The 21,322-nt window shown below is 32.6% G+C and overlaps 2 protein-coding genes across 2 annotated transcripts in view; both read left to right on the top strand.

Moving 5' to 3' along the window:
• LOC134255618 (uncharacterized) overlaps window positions 1–21,322 on the top strand; it is a 59,520-nt gene that overhangs the window by 29,145 nt on the left and 9,053 nt on the right. Inside the window, exons 20-25 of the mRNA XM_062738142.1 lie at window positions 11,139–11,179; window positions 11,249–11,377; window positions 11,499–11,613; window positions 15,255–15,296; window positions 15,523–15,629; window positions 20,910–21,013. Coding sequence (XP_062594126.1) covers window positions 11,139–11,179; window positions 11,249–11,377; window positions 11,499–11,613; window positions 15,255–15,296; window positions 15,523–15,629; window positions 20,910–21,013 — 538 coding nt within the window. The remainder of the gene's footprint in view (window positions 1–11,138; window positions 11,180–11,248; window positions 11,378–11,498; window positions 11,614–15,254; window positions 15,297–15,522; window positions 15,630–20,909; window positions 21,014–21,322) is intronic.
• Window positions 16,091–18,225, top strand: LOC134255615 (uncharacterized). Its single transcript, XM_062738139.1, has 2 exons — window positions 16,091–16,359; window positions 16,757–18,225. The coding sequence occupies exons 1-2, from the start codon at window positions 16,148–16,150 to the stop codon at window positions 18,111–18,113; spliced, it is 1,569 nt and encodes a 522-aa protein (XP_062594123.1). The 5' UTR covers window positions 16,091–16,147; the 3' UTR covers window positions 18,114–18,225.

Here is a 21,322-nt window from a genome sequence, read left to right as displayed (position 1 = left end):
ATCGTACAAACGATTTATTAAATCGTACAAACGATTTACTAAATCGTACAAACGATTTACTAAATCGTACAAACGATTTATTAAATCGTACAAACGATTTAAAAAAAAAAATTCTACATTGTTAAAATGGCACTAATACGCCGTCGTAGTTTTCCATTGATTTCTATCGTAAAAAACACAAGTTTTGCCAACATATTACAGTTATCTCTCTTGTTTCCAGAAAAAAGTATTGTTTTACAAAAATTCATTTAATTATCGATTAAAAATATCAAAATTTTATCGAAGATGTTAACGTTTGAAAATTGATGTGGAGACAGGCGGGAAAACAATACTATCGTTCGCAGTTATTTATTCTATTCTCGAAATTGGAACTTTCTTTTATACGGTTTCATGCGATGGACTGGTCTTTATGTCTCATTCGCAACAAAGAACGTAGAACTCTCTAGAACAGACGCTATCATCGTAGTACTACTGCCTAGTAATCCGAATATGAAATATGCTCATCTAGCTCAATATAAAAAAAAATGTTGAATTTGATGGTGACCGCCCAGTATTCAGACGGTCCGATAGTCCGACAGCTCAATAGTCCGACGGTCCGATAGTCCGACAGCCCAATAGTCCGACGGTCCGATAGTCCGACAGTCCGATAGTCCGACAGCCCAGTAGTCCGACTACCCGGTTATTTGCAGTCACATATAACTAATTCCTACAGCAGAAAACAGGAACAAAGACTGCCTGTCTGTGCATTTTTAAAGTCATAACTGTCACACAGAAAATTTAATGATCGGGTTCGGCCTACCTCTACGATAATGCGTATTTAATATCATAACATAATATATTTACATTCCGTGTATTTTTTCCATATGAAATTCATTAGAAATCCACGACATTCAAATTTCTATAACACACGCGAAACCTTGTCACTTCGCGTTAGAATACACAGTAGGAACTATATGCATTTTCTTTAATCTGGGAACACCAAAATGTACAATGTTTTGACTCAATTTAATCAAAAACTATAATTCTGTTAAATTAACGTAAAAATACTACAAATGTGCGTTTAAAATTAATCTGTCACTTTTTTCCTCCCAATGTTTGTTTGCGTTATTTAACTTTGCAACGTCATCTGACGTCACAAACGGCTCTTACGTCTATCAACTGCGTCAGTTGTGAAGGGCGTTAAATTCACATTAAAGATAAACAAAATAAGCAAGTATGAAAAATGAAAATTAGAGAATGTAAATATAAGCATTGAATTCATATTTTTGGCTGTCTTCGGTCCTATAACACACCTGATCGTGCCGACAATTTTATCATACCGCGCGTTAGGGGATCGTTTCTCAAAAAGGCCTACGACCAGGCGTAAGCTTAGTCTGGACTAAATCAGTGACTAAACCCGGAAGTCGGACTAAGTTGCGTTTCACAAAAAGGCGGAGACTTAGTCGAGACTAAATTTTGGTTTAAATCTAGGCCTGCTCATAAGTAGGCGTAAGTTCTTAGTCTGTACACAACTTGGGAAAATGGCAAGTGTTTTAATCATAAAGAGTTAAAAAAATAATTATTTCTGCTATATAATACCTATTCATATACATGCACATCATTGGCGTCGGAACCGTGGGTGCTACTGGAGGCTTACCCCCCCCTACTGTTTTTCCAAATATATATTTAGTATAGACATTGAATATTGCTGCATAGGTTTAGCCCCCCCCCCCCCCCCCACTTTCCAGTCACAGACAAGTCGCAATATAGGTTAGAAATGAGGAATAGGATTTTCGTGTTTGGGAAAAGGACATTTCTTTTTTTTTTTTTTTTTTTTTTTTGCATGTCAGGTTTTTTTTTTTGAAGGTATATTTTTTTTACACTTAACCCCTCCTCCCCCCCCCCCCCCACTTTCAATTTCCTTCCGACGCCAATGCACATCATTATATGATATGCGAAAAATCATGAAAATTAATAAACAACATATACATGTAATATTATGTAGACAAGTAGAGATGCAAACTTTACTCCGCAAAAGGTGGGATGAACTAAAAATTTGTAATTAAGAATTTTGAATTCTAGCTGGATAGAAATTTAAGAAGTGTCAGATTTTATTTTTTAAAAATGTAGGCACTCGTTGTGGGATGGAGGGGGGCGCAACCCTCCCGTTTTTTTAATTGCAATTACAGTATGCGTTTTCTGTTTAAAAAGGTGTATAATCTATGGGCTGACGCCCACTTTCAGCATTTCTATTCTCTGAATATTACTTTTTAAAATCGATGCAGGGTCCCGGATAATTTTTTTAATGAATAATGTTTCAATAAACCCTCAAACAATATTCATTTTTAAAAATATATTTTAGATAATGAGAAATATTCTGTGCCATCAACCAAGTCAACCTTCTTTAATTTTCCCCTTTAATTGTTTAAATATATTAATAAAACATAAAAATTTGAATTTCTAAAATGTTCGAGTATTATACTTAAAGTATTCTGTTTATAAGACTGTTCACTCATTGTCAAGAGGTGAGAAGTGTAGATGGGTTATTCGTTTTTTCTTAATGGCTTGCAAAAGCTTAATAGTTTTAAATCGAATTCTTCAACGTGAACCATATTGCAGGCAAGAAATCTAGTATTTTTTTTTTTTTTTATATATAAATTTCTAAAATATTTCCATTGAATTTGAGAATGCGTATGTTATAAAGCAAATGGTGTATATACATGTACATAATTATGTACTATTTCTACATGGCCTATGTAAATTATCATAACGATATCCATGTAAAACTGTATGTCCAAAATGTAATACATGTATCACCTAGATTGCCAATATATGTCTAGTTCAAATTGAATAAATTGATTGAATTTTTAAAAAAGAATTATACCGGTATATGGTATGGGCCATTTTAGGCACATATTCAGAAAATGTTTTACATTTGTAAATTTCTTTCTTGTTCAAGGCTCGCACGTATATAAAATCCTCGCTTATATATATAAATACTGCGTCAAAATTGTCGTTTTTTGAAGTTTTGTTTAAAACTAAAAAAACCCTTAATTCTCTGCATATTTCTTAAATCAATATAAAGATAAAATAAATATATAAATTTTATTCTTTCACAAAACATAAATTTCATTGAGGTTTATTTACGTCTAAATTTTAACAAAAACGGGAGCCAAGGAAAACCATATATACACTCTATGTCTGATCATTTTTTAAAAATAATTCTCTTATCCATGTTTCAATAATTCTTTTTATGATAATTATGATTTCATAACTGATAAACTTTTAACAGTACGTCTGTTGGTCGGGGGCTCTGATACTTGTTCAGATACTGGTTCCCCCCCCCCCCCGACTTTCAAAACTTTTGCTACGAGCCTGTTCCAGCCTAGCCATATATGACTTTTACTCGTATATAAGAAAATAACTTTTTATTTCAAAATTTAGCAAGTAAATGTATGTATAATCATGTATGTACATCATTCGGTTTTAAGGTAGATATCTAATATAACACTTGTGGATATAGAGGGGGAGGGAGGCTGTGTCCAAAATTATAATAAAAGATTTACTCAGTCAGTTTTTTTAGTGTGGCTGTGGGCGCCTAACCCGGCCCCAATCTGCCCCTTTTTCAAGATACACATGTATCTGAATCCGCTACAATATTAATGGCAATTATGCGTTGAACTTGAAAATACAGATGGGTTTGCGTAATAGATATGTTTGAAAGACGGTGAAAAGGGAAAACATGCAAGCCTGCTCGTGCTTCCCGTGCTTAACATCCTTTATTTAGGTTCAAGTGTAATATTAATTTGATCCGCCACATGTCATTGTAGTCTCTAAACCAAATAAAATACGATCTGCGCATGCTTACAGTGTAGTATCTAGCGGAGAGGTCTTAGTCCTGGACCCAGTCTTACGCCGCTTTCTGAAACGTGATTTAGGCCCGTATAAATTTTGGCATAACTTTTTTAGTCGGACTAACTTAGGCCCAAATCTACGACTTTTTGAGAAACGAGCCCCAGGTGTGTTATAGGACCGAAGACAGCCAAAAATATGAATTCAATGCTTTAATAAAACAAGTTTATCTTTAATTAAAGATAGCAACAAAGTTTGAAAAAACTATTTATAGCATAAAGGCCACTGTCAAGATCACAAGGTCATTGAACTTGGTATTATTAGAAAGAAGTTGATTAGTGGAGTATGCATACCAAATAAGAAGCCTTAACCATTCATTGTTCAAAGGTTATGGATAAAGTTTGCAGACAAACAGACAGACAGACAGACAAAGACACAATATACGCCTCGGATCTTTCGATTCGGGCGCAAAAAAAGAAAATTGGTGATCTAGCGCCGTAGCAATTTTTAAACATTTTTAAGCTGAATTCTTTAATGTTTAATGAGTCTGAAGTGTGATAGTTAATAGAGCTATAATTTTTTTGTGAAGTGTAATTTATAGAATTAAATTATATCAGTGTTGAACTGCATTTTAACAAACGCTTTTTGTGTCTTGTCGACAAATTTTGAAAAGAAAATGAGGTTTACGGCAATATATCCAGGAAGATGGTATACTGTAAACCAACTATTATTCGCGATTCGACAGTTTTTAATTTCCACAAATAAGGAAACATTGTACATAAAACAAAGCAAATTAAATAGTTCGCGGCGATTAATATTTGTGACTTAAAGTAAGTCGTGACACTCGATCACGAATAATAGTTGGGTTACATTAACTCGCAAGCTAGATGTCTAGAATCTTGGCAAGTTTTTCTTGTGTAGTTTACGTTAAACTTCATAATCAAACAGAAATTAATGACACAACGAAATTGTTATCACACAGTCTATCTATTGTCGTTTTCCCAGAGAACTAGACCATAAAGTCTTCCCAGAATGCCCAAGTCGATCGTGAAGCCGAGCATGCGTACTCCAGACATATGGACTACCGTAGAACTTTGCAGGCGCTCTCGAGAGCTAGCAATTACATAATTTTTGTCATGCGCGGATCTAGGGGGAAGGGGGGGGGTGGAGTTTGCATGCAGTCATTATATACATACCAAGTAAAATGTGACCCTGCCCACATCTAGAAAACACACACCTTCGAAAACGCGGATCTGTGTTAAGTTGGAATGTAAAGTTAAGTATGAAGCATTATCACCCCACCTCACCACCATAAAAAGGCTTTTTATGCCCCGAAGCGCAACGAAGTTTCTGGGGTATATAGTTTTTGTCGTGTCCGTCCGTCTGTCTCTCTGTCTATCTGTTTGTCCGCAAAAACTTTAACCTTGCCCATAACTTTTGATTTAGTGGAGCTATCATTTTTATATTTCACATGTGTATTCCTTGTGACAAGACCTTTCTCTGGGTACCAGCAAATTTGACCTTGACCTTGGAGTTTGACCCACTTAAACACAAAATTTCCAAACTTTTTCTTTAGTCATATCTTTTGAATTGTAGTAACTAGGACATTTATACCTCACATATGTACTTTTTGTGACAAGACATTTCATTGGATACCAACATCCTTAACCTTTTGACCTTGGAGATTTTTTTACTTTTGAAAAAACTTTAACCTTAGCCATAACGTTTGAACATTAAGGGATAGGGCTTTCATACTTCACATATGTAATTCTTGTGAAAAGACCCTTCATTGGATACCAAGAACTTTGACTGTTTGACCTTGACCTTTGAGTTTGACTTTCTTTCAAAACGCAAACCTTGACCATAACTTTAAAAGTTATGGCTAATGCTTTCACATTTTACAAATTTAATCCTTGTGACAAAGCCTTTCATGTTATGGCAAGACTTTTGACACTTTGACTTTGACCTTGGAGTTTGACCTACTTTTTAAAAGAAAACCTCGACCATTCCTTTTAAAAGGTTAGGGCTAGTGCTTTCATACTTTTCATATTTAATCCCTAAGACAAGACCTTTCATTTGATTGCAACCCTTCAACCTTGATCTAATCTTTCATGAAATATATTTAGATCATTTTATTTTTAACAGTTTACATATTTACAACAGTTTACATATTTCTTTAATTTTAAGCCGTCGGATGGGACATTAAATGAACCCCCTTGGCACGCAAAAGACCGTTTCTCTGGTGTTCGAAAAAGAGTAGGCTCATTGATGGCCGCCAGAGAAACCAAAAACTTTCACAAAACCGGTCAATAAACAAACTTGTCCGCCGAAATATGGCTGAAATATTATCATTTGCAGCTAACTGTAAAGTTTCACGTTACGTCACGATCTAGTTGGCAGCTGCACTCGAGGTAAATTGCACACGCCTCCTATCCGCATGCTTTACGACTGGAACTTTCTTCTTACCCCTGATTGGTTGCTCGTGCAACAGACTATTTCCGTGTCAATGTTGATAATTTGAGTTGACCAATCACATGAATTGTTTACGCTGGATGCATCTGACGAAAAAGATTGTGACGTAACGTGAAACTTTACAGTTAGCTGCAAACTATAATATTGCTGCCTCGGCGTTAAACAATATAAATCAATCATTCAACCTTGACCTTGAAGTTTGACCTACTTTTCAAAATTTTAACCTTGGCAATAACTTCTGAACGGTAAGGGCTAGAGCTTCCATACGTTACATGTGTATTTTTTGTGGCTAGGCCTTTCATAGGATACCAATGACCTTGACCTTGAAGATTTCTGTACTTATGAAATATTTAAACCTTGGCTTACTTTACTATTTCACAATTGTATTTCCAATGATAATACCCTACTTTTGGTACCAATATATGAAATTTGCATTTGGCATGTTGCCATACGGGGGGCATTCGTGTTTCACAAACACATCTTGTTCTTTTTTATGCCCCCGTAATCGAAGTCTTGGGTTTTTACAGCAATTTATTTGTTTTTTTTATTTCTGTGATAATTTGAATTGTGTTTTTATCCACTTTTCAAAACGATGCTACGTACGTCCCTGGTTGAATGGCAGAAAATATTTTAGTATTACACTAGTGATTCTTAAAGTTATATATGGTTTGTCTGAGGTAATAATACGATATAAGTTGTAGATATATATGATGTATCATGTGATTTACCTTCTTATTAAAAACATCAACTATTAGAAATTGAATAAACTATTTTTTCTATAGATAGATTGATTCTGAACTTCCTCTGTTATCTTAAATATCTTTGAAACGCGAAAGAGTTTAATTGTTTGATTTACAGAAAAGTCTTATCTTTACTATTATATAAAACATTCAATTATAATCATTATGTAAATTAGTAAGCAAATTAAATTATCCGTTTCCTTCAAGTGTATAATTTCTTTCTTTTTTAGCTCACCTGAGCCAAAGGCTCAATAGAACTTTTCTGATCAAAATTTGTCCGTTGTCTGCCGTCGTCGTCATTGTCATCGTTGTAAACCTTTCATATTTTCATCTTCTTCTCGAGAACCACTGGGCCTATTTTAACCAAACTTGCTACAACGTATCTTTGGGTAAAGAGAATTCAAGTTTGTTCAAATGAGGGCCATGCCCTTTTTTAAAGGGGAGATAACAAGAAATCTGTGAGCCAATGGTTACTAGGAAAAACCCCGCTCTGATGTGAATAAACACTATCATGTTATGTACACAAGTTCCATTACAGACAGATGCACAGACAAACAGGAAGTTGACATCACATTCATATCAAACTTAATCCCACCATATGGCATGCCTAAACAAACAGTGTACTAAAATTTCAAGCATCTGCTATGATAGGTTGATGAGAAAACTGCGACGAAAAATTTGTTACGGACAGACAGGTACACAAGGGTAAAACAGTATCCTTCGGAGCTGGGGTATAATTATGAATTAGAGAGAAATTAATGGCATATTTAAAAAAATCTTCTTCTCAATAACCACTAGGGCAGGAAATATGAAACTCATGTGGAATCAAGCCCCCCCCCCCCCCCCCTTTCAGTTAACTTTCAGTTCTGATCTGATATGCATGCGCTTTTTCCTAGCAAATTGCTCAGGTGAGCGATGTGGCCCCTGGGCCTCTTCTATTTCATATTCTGTGGATGACAGCTTATTGTAACATATATTCATTTTGTTTTGTTTGATTTATGATACAGAATTAAAAAACATGTCTTTCATAATCGTCCAGAATATCTTTTTTATATATTTTATAATTTCATTGACAACAGAATTTATGATGTACTCCGAGAGTTTTCAAAATGAGGTAAGAACTTTGTCATGTCAAGGAGTTGACCGAGATATAACCATAAGGACTGCATTAACATAAAAAGCTTTTTTAGCACATATATTTAGAAAAACTATTATAATTGTTTTGTTTTCGCCGGACTTTAAAGCAAATCGGTTTAGAGCTAGGTAATATGTGTCCTTTAATGTAAAAAAAATGATTTAAGGTTTCAATTAAAGCAACTTCCGTATGAGGCACCGTTTTAGTATTTTTGAGGTATTTTCTGATTTCAAAAAAGAAATTCTTGTTATCAATAATTCGAATTCTTCATATCAGAAAATGCTGTTATATCAAAAACTCGATTTTTTGATATCAGAAAATCATTTTTTTTTTTTAAATCAAGAATTCAAATTTCTGATATCAAGAAATCATTTTGTGATAACAAAACATCTTCGGGATTTATGGATTTTATGATATCAAAAAAGTAATTTTTGATATAAAAAAAATTCGAGTTCTTGATATCAAATATTCGAATTCTTGATATAAAAAAAAATAAAAGTCATTCATTCTCTGATATCACAAATTCTAATTTCTGATATTAAAAATATTTTTTTGTTATCAAGAATTCGAAATTTTGATATCAGAAAATGATTTTTTGATATCAAGAATTCAAATTAAATGATATCAAGAATTTCTTTTTTGATATCAGAAAAACCTCAAAAATATGAAAACGGCGCATCATAGAAATCAATTCTTTGATATCAAGAATTCGAATTTTTTATTCATACATTATGTTTTTTGATATAAATCCCGAGGATTTTTTTTATATCAGAAAATGATTATTTGATATCAGAAAATGAATTTTTTGATATAAAAAAAATCACTCAAATTTCTGATGTAACAAAATGGTTTTTAGATATAAAAAAATACCTTAAAAATTAAAAAAACGGCGCACCATACCTCCCTGCTTTGATTATGGTCATTTAAGTACATGTATTTGACTGTACTTCATGTGCATGCAATGTGTATTTTTAATACTTTACGCTGGGTTTCACTGATTTTTAGTTCACGCTTTAAAAGCTTTGTAAGAAGCTGTCTGATTTATTTACATGATCAGACCCTGTCGGTTTTGGCGGTTTTTCGTAATTTCCTTGAAATAATGTCTGATAGGATTAATTTTAACTCTTTACAATTTTGTTGATGGTCAAAATGTCGGACTACCGGACCGTCGGACTATCGGACTACTGGGCTGTCGGACTATCGGACCGTCGGACTACTGGGCTGTCGGACTATCGGACCGTCGGAATACTAGGCTTGAACCGAACTTTTATTATTGTAATAAATGTTAGAATGTACAAGTTGCATCAAGTTTAATCATTCATTGCTCTATGAAAATATAGTTAAGATATGAAAATATGGTTAAGATCTAAAACTACAATGAATCGGAAAAAAAAAGCAGAGAAAAAAAGAAAAAAATACTTGAAATTACATCAAAAAAGATTTCTGGAAAGTAACATAACATGACGAATGACTAGAACAAACTACTGGAACTATTATTCTATTTGGCAACGCTAAACTTTTGCGTGATCATTTGATAAATCTTGATGTTTTGCAACATGCCACTCAATTTTAGAATAATTATTGCACAATCAATGCATTATAACATAATATTACATCAAATGTTTACACTGCACATGAATAAAATACTTAACTATAAGAAAAAAAAATTACTATAATAATTGGTATATATGTGTGTATTTCAGTACAAAATGTTATGTCTTCACAAACTGAACTTTATAAATCTTAAAAATCAAAGTGATACTCTCACAAATGTAGCAAAAAAATCAAAGGACAATAACTCTATAATTCCCTAAAATCGTGTTGACATAAAATTCTGTGAAAAATGAACAATAGATGTTTTACGGACTAATACAAAGAGACGACGACATGTACAGTCGTGAAAGGTTTTTTTTTAAACTTTCTTTAAGTATTACTGTAAGTGTATATGGATGAAAATAAATTAATTGCATCATTTTCATGGAAAAAATAATAATGAAATATTTCTTTTGAGAAAAAAAATGAATTTCAGAATATACACCCAAAACACCTGATTTTAAATAAACAGTAAAGTAATTTCTATGAAAATTTGATCTAAAAAATTATTTTAAATCCCTGTATTCAACACCAAATCATATTTGAGCACATTGACAGTTTTTGCCTGATTTGTTTATTTGCTGTTTGGATCCTAGTAAATTTCGAGGTGCCAAATTATCACAACACCGTGTGAATATCTTGCTTTAAAAAATTTAGTTTGACTTAGGGTCATCCAGGCGGGGGTGGGTGTCTTATTCAGCATATAACAGTGTCGTCTTTTCACTCTTCGTTATATTAATTGTATTAAATATTAAAGATGGTTTTATGAATACACAAAGACACCCAGGAAATTATTACTTTTCCATTTATCGTTAAACCCCCCCCCCCCCCTTATCCATATCAAATTACAGATCAGTTTGTTTTACATCATAAAAATATATATAGATCAACAGTACTTTACATTAAATTTAGAAATTACAGTACAATTAAGCAGATTTTGTACATCACATCTAACTAAGAGAAACAACATCTGAAATGTATAAGTAGGTTGATGAGAAATTATTGGATCTAGATTTGAATCATTTAACTTCTCGAACATAAATATAACAATGCAATTACAGAGTATCTGATCATGAGATGAAGTTTCTTTCTTTCAAAGAATGAGAAAAGAGGGTGAAAACGTCACACTCTTTTTTCATTCAAAGAAACTTCCTTTCATGAACAGATATTTTGTAATTGCATTGTTATATTTATGTTCAAGAAGTTAAATGACTTTATCCGTTATAACAAGGTTTTCAATTTGTTTTTACGCATTTAACAAATCTGAACTATCAAATATAACTCCGTACATTTCCTCAAACTGGTATTTATATTCAATATGATATTTATAGCTGTTGACTGTGCCTGTTTCTTTTTTCTTCTTGCAGTATTCATGAACAGTAACGCTGAGTCAGAAAAAGATATTTTTGTAAGTATGACAAAATTTTTCTTCAAGATAAAAACATAATACTTTTTTCCCAATCCTTCTTTGCTTCAGGGCTGCAACACACGAGTATACCCAAATGCACTGTCCATGTATTTGATGAAAACTGGGAAGTGGAGAATTCCAAAGAACGCCATTACAGCATCCTTCAACCACCGATCAATCGAGTACATTTTTGAGGAAGTGCGTACACAATAAATTTCACCATACTACAAATGTAATAATTTATTATACCGAAAAAGTTATAGCCATATATTCAAAAAGTTTCTTAATTTGGCAAATCTTTTCATGACACTTTTTTTAGAATATGGTTAAACACTTTAAAGAGGGTCTATGGAGAGAATTGGAATCTAAGACAAAGTCAGCATACACTGTTCCAAAATGGAAAGAAAGAAAATCATGTGACGGAGATAATGAAGGTACAATGAAACACAGTTGTGCGTTTGACACTAAGAGAGAACACTTATACCCTTTCCAATAGCATACATTTCCACAATGTTTATAGGTTTATTGGACAGCGTTCTTTGACGCAAACCCATGACAGAAGATTTTATTATACCTCTACCGTTATTACTCTATATAAATGTAATACCATAAAACTGCCTATTTCCCCGAGAAAGATTATTTCCCTCATATGAGGACTACTCCTTGAAAAATCAGAGCTATTCCGTTAGACAAATTCCTCATGAATATTTATTAGTAATTTTGACTAATCAAATTGTTCAGTGGGCGCTCCGTCAAGGAATCTCGAGTCTGTATCGTAATTTTATTAGCAATGTAAATATGACGTCAAAACATATTGACATTCGATGTCAAAATCATACACTTGAATTCTAGCAAAATGAAGACAAATATAATTTTTCGAAATTTATGTGAAATTACATTTTTAAAATAATTTAAATGTTCTCCGACACGGTGCATTAGTTATCACACAATCTTTTTAACCTCATGCAATTGTGATTATGCCTCTACAGTGTTTTTTAAATGTCGGAGAATAAAGATTTCGCCTATGATTGTTTCGGTATAATAAAACAGTTATGGAATGGGAATATCTCCTTTCAAAGGAGAATAGACTGTAACATTCCAATCTACCGGGACTTTTTTTCAAACGCATTTATTGCATAACAAAACTATTACAATTTAGTCAGACAAGAAAATTCATATTAAAGGCCACGGGGAATGTGATTACATGTATGACTGAATAAATCTTCATGGTTCCCGATTATTCATGTAATAAATTGTTAATTATACCGAAACAGGCATACAGGTAACCTTTAAATATTAAGATAACATTTTTGAATTCAGCACGATAACTACTGCGGGAAATACACTAGGTATTCGTAAAGGTAAAATATGATGGAAAGCATGCCGACGACAGAAAAATATACTTTATGACCAAGTCACGTAAAAATTTAGCTAGAACCAATCAGGTTCTGATAGGTTGTACGAGGGTTGTCCCGTAATATCGTGGACAAGTTGTCTAGTTTGAAAAATAAACATCACTGCGTTCTGAAATTTTCACTATTATTTAGTACATATTTTAGTAATATACACAGCAAATTACAGATAAATATATGCATAAATAAACAAATTATGAGATTTTATGCCATGTATTGTATCACCTTACGGCGCATGGATTATCACGTCAAAGTGTCTAAAACAGCGTCACGTTTTATCTTTGCTGACAATGAAGTTGCATGAGTCCGACTTAAATTTAGGAATTTCATTGATACACATTCTTTAGTCTCCATAAACAGTCGAAGAACCAATTGGCACCCTCATGCGATCTTCTGAAGATTTATTAGTAAGTTACGGACAATTTTCTCACCATCATTCAACTAACTGAAAATCTCATATCGGCGGTCTACTGTGACAGCTTCTTTTGCTATTACATAAGATGTTTGTCCGTATGTTTTTTTTTTACTCCCCAGGGACTGGATCAAAAAAGACTTCGATAAAAAAAAAACCCTATTTCATTTGTATACTTAAGATATGGTGATATTTTTATACTCTTTTTTCTTCTATGGTCATTTCAAGTCTCTAAAAGTGTCATTACAACATCGAATTAAAATTGAACTGCTCTCCGGTGCGCCGTAACGTCATAAAACGTCGTCATTTTTCGTGTGTTGTGTTTACCACTTTCTCATTTCGAATGCTCGAGAAACTGCCAAAAATTAACCAAATGGCTTAAAATTTTTACAAAGACTACAAAATTGATTGTGGAATTGAATTAGGATAATTTTAATCCATATCTTATGTATTTAAAACTTTTATTTTGAATTTAAACTTTTGTATTCTTTAATAAAACCTTGGTTTTTTGACCGTGCGCCGTACGACAATACCCCGTGCACATTCAAGCATAATAAAATCTTTATTTTTGCGTATATTTTATCAAAAAAATTATCACGCACTTAAATATGATAAATAAACATTTACTGAAATTTTCAGCTTAGTGCGCCTATTACTTTTCGAGAAAAACGCTTTGTCCACGATTTTACGGGACAACCCTCGTATAATATGATTAAACTGAGACATATTTTTTTAAAGTTAAAATTAATCCGTAAATATATTAAATGAATATAGCCAATAAACATATCACTGTATACCGAGGCATCCGCGCAATACCAGGGGTCTTGAGTCAATACGTTGCCATTGGGGCAGTGGCTAATTTCATTCAATTGTTTATGGGCTGACTGTAGAAATATATTTCTGGAAAAATATAGTTCAAATTAATTATCTTATCTCTCAGCTAATCAGATGAAAGAGGCTCATTACAATTACAGCTTATTTTGTACTTATAATGCATACGTCAAACATCCAAATAGAGGCTACGATATCATAGATATTTTTAATGTGCTAGATTTTGAGTGCTCCTAATTTTGTACACAAACAGTAGTCGGCATTATTTTTATTTGAAAAAAGCCCCCCACCTCCCTAAAAAAAATGTGTTTTCTCATTATCTGTACATAAATAATGTGGAAAATGAAGTCTAAAGAGACAAGGTTTCTGATTGAATACCCATGTGATAAATTGAATGAAAAATGTTTCAATGAAATAAAAATATCAATTTAAATGCAATTAGGAAAAATATCGCGTATAAAACTCCACTTGCAAAAGTTATCCTTCATAATCCCTAAGACTCAAAAACACTAATAAAGAAACGTTTAAAGTTACACCTTAATTTGGAATAAATCTTAAAATGTTCAAAGTATATATTCAAAACAATAAAGGCAAGTATATAAATCAACACGAGTACAGCAAATATTGCAAGTCAACTGATGTTACAATTTTGTAGATTTCAACTCGAATTTCCTCCTTACGTAGATCTATATGTTATCATTGATATATCTAACAGTTTTGTTTTTTTTTTTACAATTTCATTGCACATAACTTGTTTAACGATGTTTAAGGCTTTTTTAACCTTTGGAGTATGATATGCATTTGAGGAAATTTAACCCTCGCCATCACCATACGCGGGCATCAGTGTTTCACAAACATATCTTGTTTGAATCATTGATTTGACTGGCTGGGGTTGTCTTTTAAATCAATAACTCGTTCCGCCAGTCCTTTTAAACAAAAATTTCTCTTTAAAAGAAAAAATTCAAAAATACTTCAAAAGTTTGCTTTTTTTAAGTTTGTTTATTTGGACTGAGTTATTTTGGGAACATTGTGAGCTGTTGAATATTATTATTCACTGAGAGATTTTTTTTTTCTCGGTAAAGACTTCAGTATCGCTATTTCTTTTCTGTATCAACGTGTAAATGCCCATAAATATTTCTATTCGTTTGAACACCATGTAGTATATTTGAAAGAAAAATCACTTACATGTATTTCTACATACGACAGAATGTTACGAATTTAATTTCTTTGACATTAGCTCAGTTGTAGATCTATACGTCAATTCTTATTTTTGGAACATTATGACAAAAGCCTGATTCGAAGAATACTTTTCTATGATTATAAGCTAGTTTGAAAATCAATTATGAAGAAAGTATAACATTAAACCAACCTTAAATAAATTCTGAAGATATTGAAATCTTTATATATGTATATATTGTAGATTCAAGCAACGAAGATACAGACGAAGTTGATGGAAGAAGAGGTCTTTACTTTAGATTTCTTTAATATTCAGATATCCCCTTGAAATCTTCAATATGCTTATAGTTGTAATAGATATAAACACTTTTACACATAAAAAATAAAAGTACTGATTATGCTTGATTCTTTTTGCTAATAAATTGTGATACATAAATTAATAATTAATGTTTTGTTTTTCTGTGGTTCTAACATTATTTACCTACTTGTGACCATACAAATTTTAATTTCAGATGGATATTTGAATGTTAAGATATCTGAACTTTTTGGTTTGATCTTCTTAGCCCTTTTGAGAAAGAAATATTATGATGGCGCCAAGCAACTTATAGAGACAGGCTGTGTGCGTTTTTATGTTGTTTATAAATATTGTTTGGACAAGTTTTTGCTTTGATTTTTTAGCTCTACTGGTCAAAAACAAGAAGAGCTTATGTTTTAATAAGGTGTCCGTCGTCAATTTATCTTTTCATATGTAAACATTTTTTTTTAAATCGCTATTAAAATTTAGCGCCATTACTGGGTATTGTGCCGTTGGCTTAAGCATGAGTCAGCGTGAAACATAAATGAACCAGGTTTTATGTTGTGTTTTAAATTTTCATAGTCATATTAATATGAAAACAACTTTGAGAAGTGTATTTTCAGGTTCAAATCATGACCTCTTGGGAATGAGTTTGCCAAAATAGGTGATCAAAGTTTTACATAGGAATTAATTCATTGGGAAAACCTTTTACAATCTTCTTTAGTAAATATAAGCCTTGGTCGGTCTTATTTATATGGAAGGATCCTAAGGAAGTGTAAATTCCCAATGGGGCACCGGAGTTAGTTATCTTATCTTGCACCGTGAGAGGTCGCCACAGGAAAATGCGGTCCAACACAAAACAGCTGATAATGGCATCTCTTCATCTTATCAGTATCAGTATTCTTAAAGAAAGCGAACGTGTTTTATATTGTCTTAAGTGGAAATTCATTACAATGGCAACTAATTTTGGTTCAATGACTATTCCTGAATTACGAAAGGAACTCGAAAAATTTGGTGCAAAAAAATCGGGACGAAAAAGAGAGCTTGTAGAAAGGTATGTACGCAACATAACAATGTTTAACATAGCAATGATTCGTGTTTTACTTAAAATACTGACTTGATTATTCAATTCAGCAAGAAGTAAGGAAGATGTAATATAGAAAAGACAATTATTAAATTCAGTTGATAATTTTACGCGACAAAATGTTTTGCAGAACTTAACTAGCTGGTTTTACGATATAACCCGAATTTCCTAGGCATTTTTTCTACGGGGCATAAATTAAAAATATACGTAATATTTTATGATATTCTGGCAATTTTTCAAATATATGCCTTTCTGAAATATATTTGAGAAACAATGGTTAACCTGGTTATTTTTTTTTTCATAGAAAAATTGTCAAATAGGCACATATGTATCAATGTTATACAACAGCTTATTTGTTTTTATACAGGCTTGAGGCATACACACGCAATGCTCACTGCTCCAGGACAGACCTTGCTGCTGCTCAAGATTATGTGATGGTCCTACCTGATCCTCAAAAATATGAAGATCTGAACAGTGACAAGAATTTTCCTGGGTGCAATATGGATAATATTACAACATACTTGGCACAGTTCAATAAAAATTTAGAATCCAAAGCGAAGAATTTGTACAACGATGGATTTATCAAGTACATCCGTACCACTGAAAACAATGCCCTATGGTATGTTAGGAGTGCCATTAGAGCAGAGATGTCAAAGTCTGTAGTTTATACTATAGATATTGTAATGGAAAATGATGGCAGTATTGCAGAATGTCAGTGTGAGTGTGCAGCAGGAATGGGACCTCTAGCACACTGTAAACATATATGCACAGCACTGTTTGCATGCCTTTCATTCAAAACACATGGATCTGTGAAAACCGAACAAACATGCACACAAAGGCTGCAAACGTTTCATAGAGTGAGGCCACATAGAGGAACCCCTATGAAAGCGAATAACCTGGACATGCCTGGATGTGATGAAATTTGTAATTTCGCAGATGGATTTGATCCTAGGCCAGTCGAGTATAGGAATAATCCAGGATACAAGTCTTACTTCCAGAATGTATGCCTTTCATATCCAGGAGTAAGCAAGACCCCTATATTTCAAACTTTCCCTCCAGCAAACATGAGGGGCATTGATGTGGACCATGACTACTTTACTCTTCAAGGAAGCTATGCGTATTTAAATGAAATAAATGTTTCACAGATTACAGAAGAAGAGGCACGAATTCTGAATTTAAATACAGCAAAACAGGCTGCATGCAATATGTGGCATGAAGAAAGATGCAAGCGTCTGCACTCTTCTGTGTTTGGCAGAATTTGCAAAATGACTGATAGAACAGACAAAGTAAAATTAGCAGAGACACTTGTTACGAAAGAACGCAAACTTCATTCTGCACCAATTCTCCATGGACAAAAGTTTGAAAAAGTTGCCATAAAAAAATTCCAAGACATTACTGGACATACAGTGTATGACACAGGAATATGTGTAAGCCTTACAAATCCGTATTTGGCCGCTTCACCGGATGGAATCATCAACGAAGACACTGTTGTGGAAGTGAAGTGCCCTTATGTTGCAAGGAACGAAATGATCTCCAGACAGACAGTCCCATACATAGACAAAATGACGGCAAATTCTCATTGGACAAAAACCATGATTATTACTATCAAGTTCAGGGACAACTTTTTTGTGCAGAGAAAAAAATATGTTACTTTATTGTATATACATTCAATGATATTTTATTTTTCCCAATTCAAAGAAATGATAATTTTATTTCAGAGATGATAAGAAAACTGAATATTTTCTATGAAAATCATTTCAGGACTGCTGTTCTAGAAAAAAATTATTTCAAATCTTATGAAGACTGTCATTGTTCAAAATAAATTTGAAAGATTAAGATGCATTCAATTTTTTTTCATATTGTTACAATGATGCACCAAGTTTGAAAAGCCAACATCAAATATAAAACCCAATATTGTATATATGTAATGAAAATAATTTATTTACTTTACTATGCATATGATGGGACAATACAAGTTTTAAAATTATTAATTTTCTTTTGACACCCCTTGTCCTAGCTCTGTCAGCTCTAGCAAGTACAGCTGGGCTTGTTGGATCTGCCCATTGGAAAAGACTGGGTATTGCTGTTTTCCGTAACCTCTTACTTAAAGGTGTATTTCCTGAAAATAATATTGATATTTTTAAGCAAAAAATAAATATTTCAAAGTTTTTATCCTTTCAGTATCGAAAACATTTAATGATTAATATGAACATGTGTATTTGTAAAAAAAATATTTATGTATACATGTATATACATATAAGTAACTTATGTAAGTTAGACTGAAGATGCTAAATCTTGTTTGATAATCAGTTTAGAGGATAAGACTAATATGTAATTAGCAAATGCAGTAGAAGGCTTCATTAACAACAGGTGGTCTCATTGAACAGAGAAATTTACGATGCCAGATGTTTACACAGGGCAGTTATTTACGTATGTATGGCATGTTCCGATAGTGCAAATCAGCGGGGTGTACTGGCTTGGCATTTGATGTCAAGAGCTGTTGTTTACGATCATATAATTTAACTATTTTTGGTTCATGAGAAATGAAAAACATAAATAAAAGAATTACGGGAGTTTACTGAAAGAAAATAATAAAACCTCAAAAATGTAATCCGCGAAATCTAACGTTTTATATTTATATTCTATGCTTGAATTTTATCGATTTCATACCTACATTTTTAACATTTTATCTAAACTAATCTTCTGCATTATAAATTTATGTAAAATAAACTGATTTGTGATAATATTAAGAAATACACAAGATTTTTAAAGAATTTTACCGTGAACAGTCTCTGCTAAATAATCGCTCTCTTTGAAATGCGATCTGCACACAACGGCATAGGCAGAAGGTTCCCAGCTCTGGAAACGTGTTTCCCCTCGTCTAATTGCGTGAATCCATGATTTTCGTCTCGTTTGATCTGATGGGAAAGCATGTCCACCTCTATTACTACAACCAGGTACGCAACAGCAAGTCTCCGGCATGTTTCACGTGTGTATATGACAGCGATTTGTTTATATGTGCTATGGTAAAATCGTAATGATAATGCGCGAGCTAGTTCCGAAGGGGACCGCATTTTTCTGTGGCGCCATCTAAGGGAAAGATAACCGGCGCCGGAAAACCATTGTTCAAATCATGACCCAGAGGTAGGTTGGTGCAATGGGCGATCGAAATTTAACATGCACATAGAAATATCTAAAAAATATATATATATATATATATATTCTTGAGAACAGAAAAGCTGTGTTTGGTTATATTTATTTATAAATATTTAAGTAATACATGTAATTTTCTACGTCAATAGGTCAGCAATATGGTCCTTCGGATTCTTGGATATTTTCATCAATGATGTAGCCATGGTTACTACAATTAAAAATGTTGTCTAATTCTTTAAGGTGTTATATCCCTCTGACAGGAGAGAAAACTTTCTGAAGACTTCTTTTCCTATGTAATATAATGAATTGTCTGGTAAAATTATACAGCCTTTTTTGACGAGGACCATTTTATACCCGATTCAATGAAGTTATATTTATGGTACAGATGTTGATAGATAGTTTCTATTGCCAATATTTTCATTTTTATTTATAATAGTTTACCTTAAACATTAAAACTCAGTTCCTTTAAACTGTGTAAATTTAGATATTTCTTAACGTATAAATCTTTTAATTGTTCCAGAAATTTTAGATGCAGAATTGTTTACAATCATTTGATTAATATTTTGTTACACTCAAATATTTTCAAGGGTGATAATGGAAATTCTTGTTGATGGATACATATTAATAAACAAGCACATAAAACAGTTTAATATTCTGATTTAAAAAGCAACACTTCATTATATTTTCTAACGAGTATTAGATAAGTATGATAGTAAATATTATTTATATATACACCTCATATTTTAAATTTTATTCTGATCCTCCTAATTACTACGTCATTTTGTCCCACACCATGGTTAGACATAATATCAGTTTCTGAAATAGAAAGCAACGTTTAATACTTTAAACTCCATTTGAATCTAATTTCATTGTTATTGATGAAAATCAATGTTTAGATTTTTTTAAAATGGTATAATTAGGAGCAGAGGGATATCTCACCTTTAAAAGCTTCTTTGCCTACATTTTTTTTGCAATACATTGATTGATTGTATGATGTTTAACATCCCTCTCAATAATTTCTCACTCATATGTAGACGTCTTTTGCAATAAATTTTGCAACTTTAGAAAAAAGGATAAAAAGTTTTGTTGTTGCTGTTGCAAAGTATTAAGCCTGCGTGCAACTATTCTCTTCCATTACTATGAGTTCAAGCCAGTAGAGCTAAAGTCTCGTCAGTGACTTCCATTGATACTATAATTAAGTACCCAAGTTGTCATACAACTATTGATAGAAATTAAAATTTTATCTTCAACTGTTTTAAAACTTTTCTGTTTCTATTTGTCATTATTTTGAAAAGTGTCATTATTAACAAACACTTCTAACATGGAGTGGAAGGGTAGAGTAAAACAAATACTAGTTGATCAAATAGGTTCGTATTCCCCATCTTTTGGTTGGGTGTGTAATTCTTCAAGACACAGCAGATAATTGGCAAACCAGTCAACTTGAAAAGGACAAACTGTTAAGAATGAAAACGTAAGTAAAATCGAATTTCCCACTTATCCTTCTTTCGATTGTCTTAATAATTTAGCTGATTTATTGACAAATTTTTCATCATATGCGTGAATATAAGTCGTGATATGTTAACCTATGGTTATGATAGTCGAATGTAGTATATACATTTACATTTTTTTCGTTGATTTAGTATGAAACTTTGTTGACTCTTACAACACCCTGATCATAATAGCCTGAAATGGAAACTTAAAAATTATAACGGAAACTACAAAAATACAACTTTTAAATACAGGTAACTCTCGAAACCTCGAAGTCCGCGGGACCGAGGAA

Source organism: Saccostrea cucullata, unplaced genomic scaffold (assembly GCF_032062105.1).
Source record: "Saccostrea cucullata isolate Sc308-1 unplaced genomic scaffold, CSIRO_AGI_Scuc_v1 ctg972, whole genome shotgun sequence".
Lineage (NCBI taxonomy): Eukaryota > Metazoa > Mollusca > Bivalvia > Ostreida > Ostreidae > Saccostrea > Saccostrea cuccullata.
The sequence above is the reverse complement of the archived record's forward strand: the minus strand, read 5'-3'. Positions and strand labels throughout refer to the sequence as shown.

Bases quoted from the DNA above. Each gene is read 5' to 3' on its own strand.
- LOC134255615 (XM_062738139.1), top strand. From the start codon at position 16,148: ATGCGGTCCAACACAAAACAGCTGATAATGGCATCTCTTCATCTTATC. The intron at 16,360-16,756 runs GTATGTACGCAA...GTTTTTATACAG, and splicing joins AAAAGAGAGCTTGTAGAAAG to GCTTGAGGCATACACACGCA.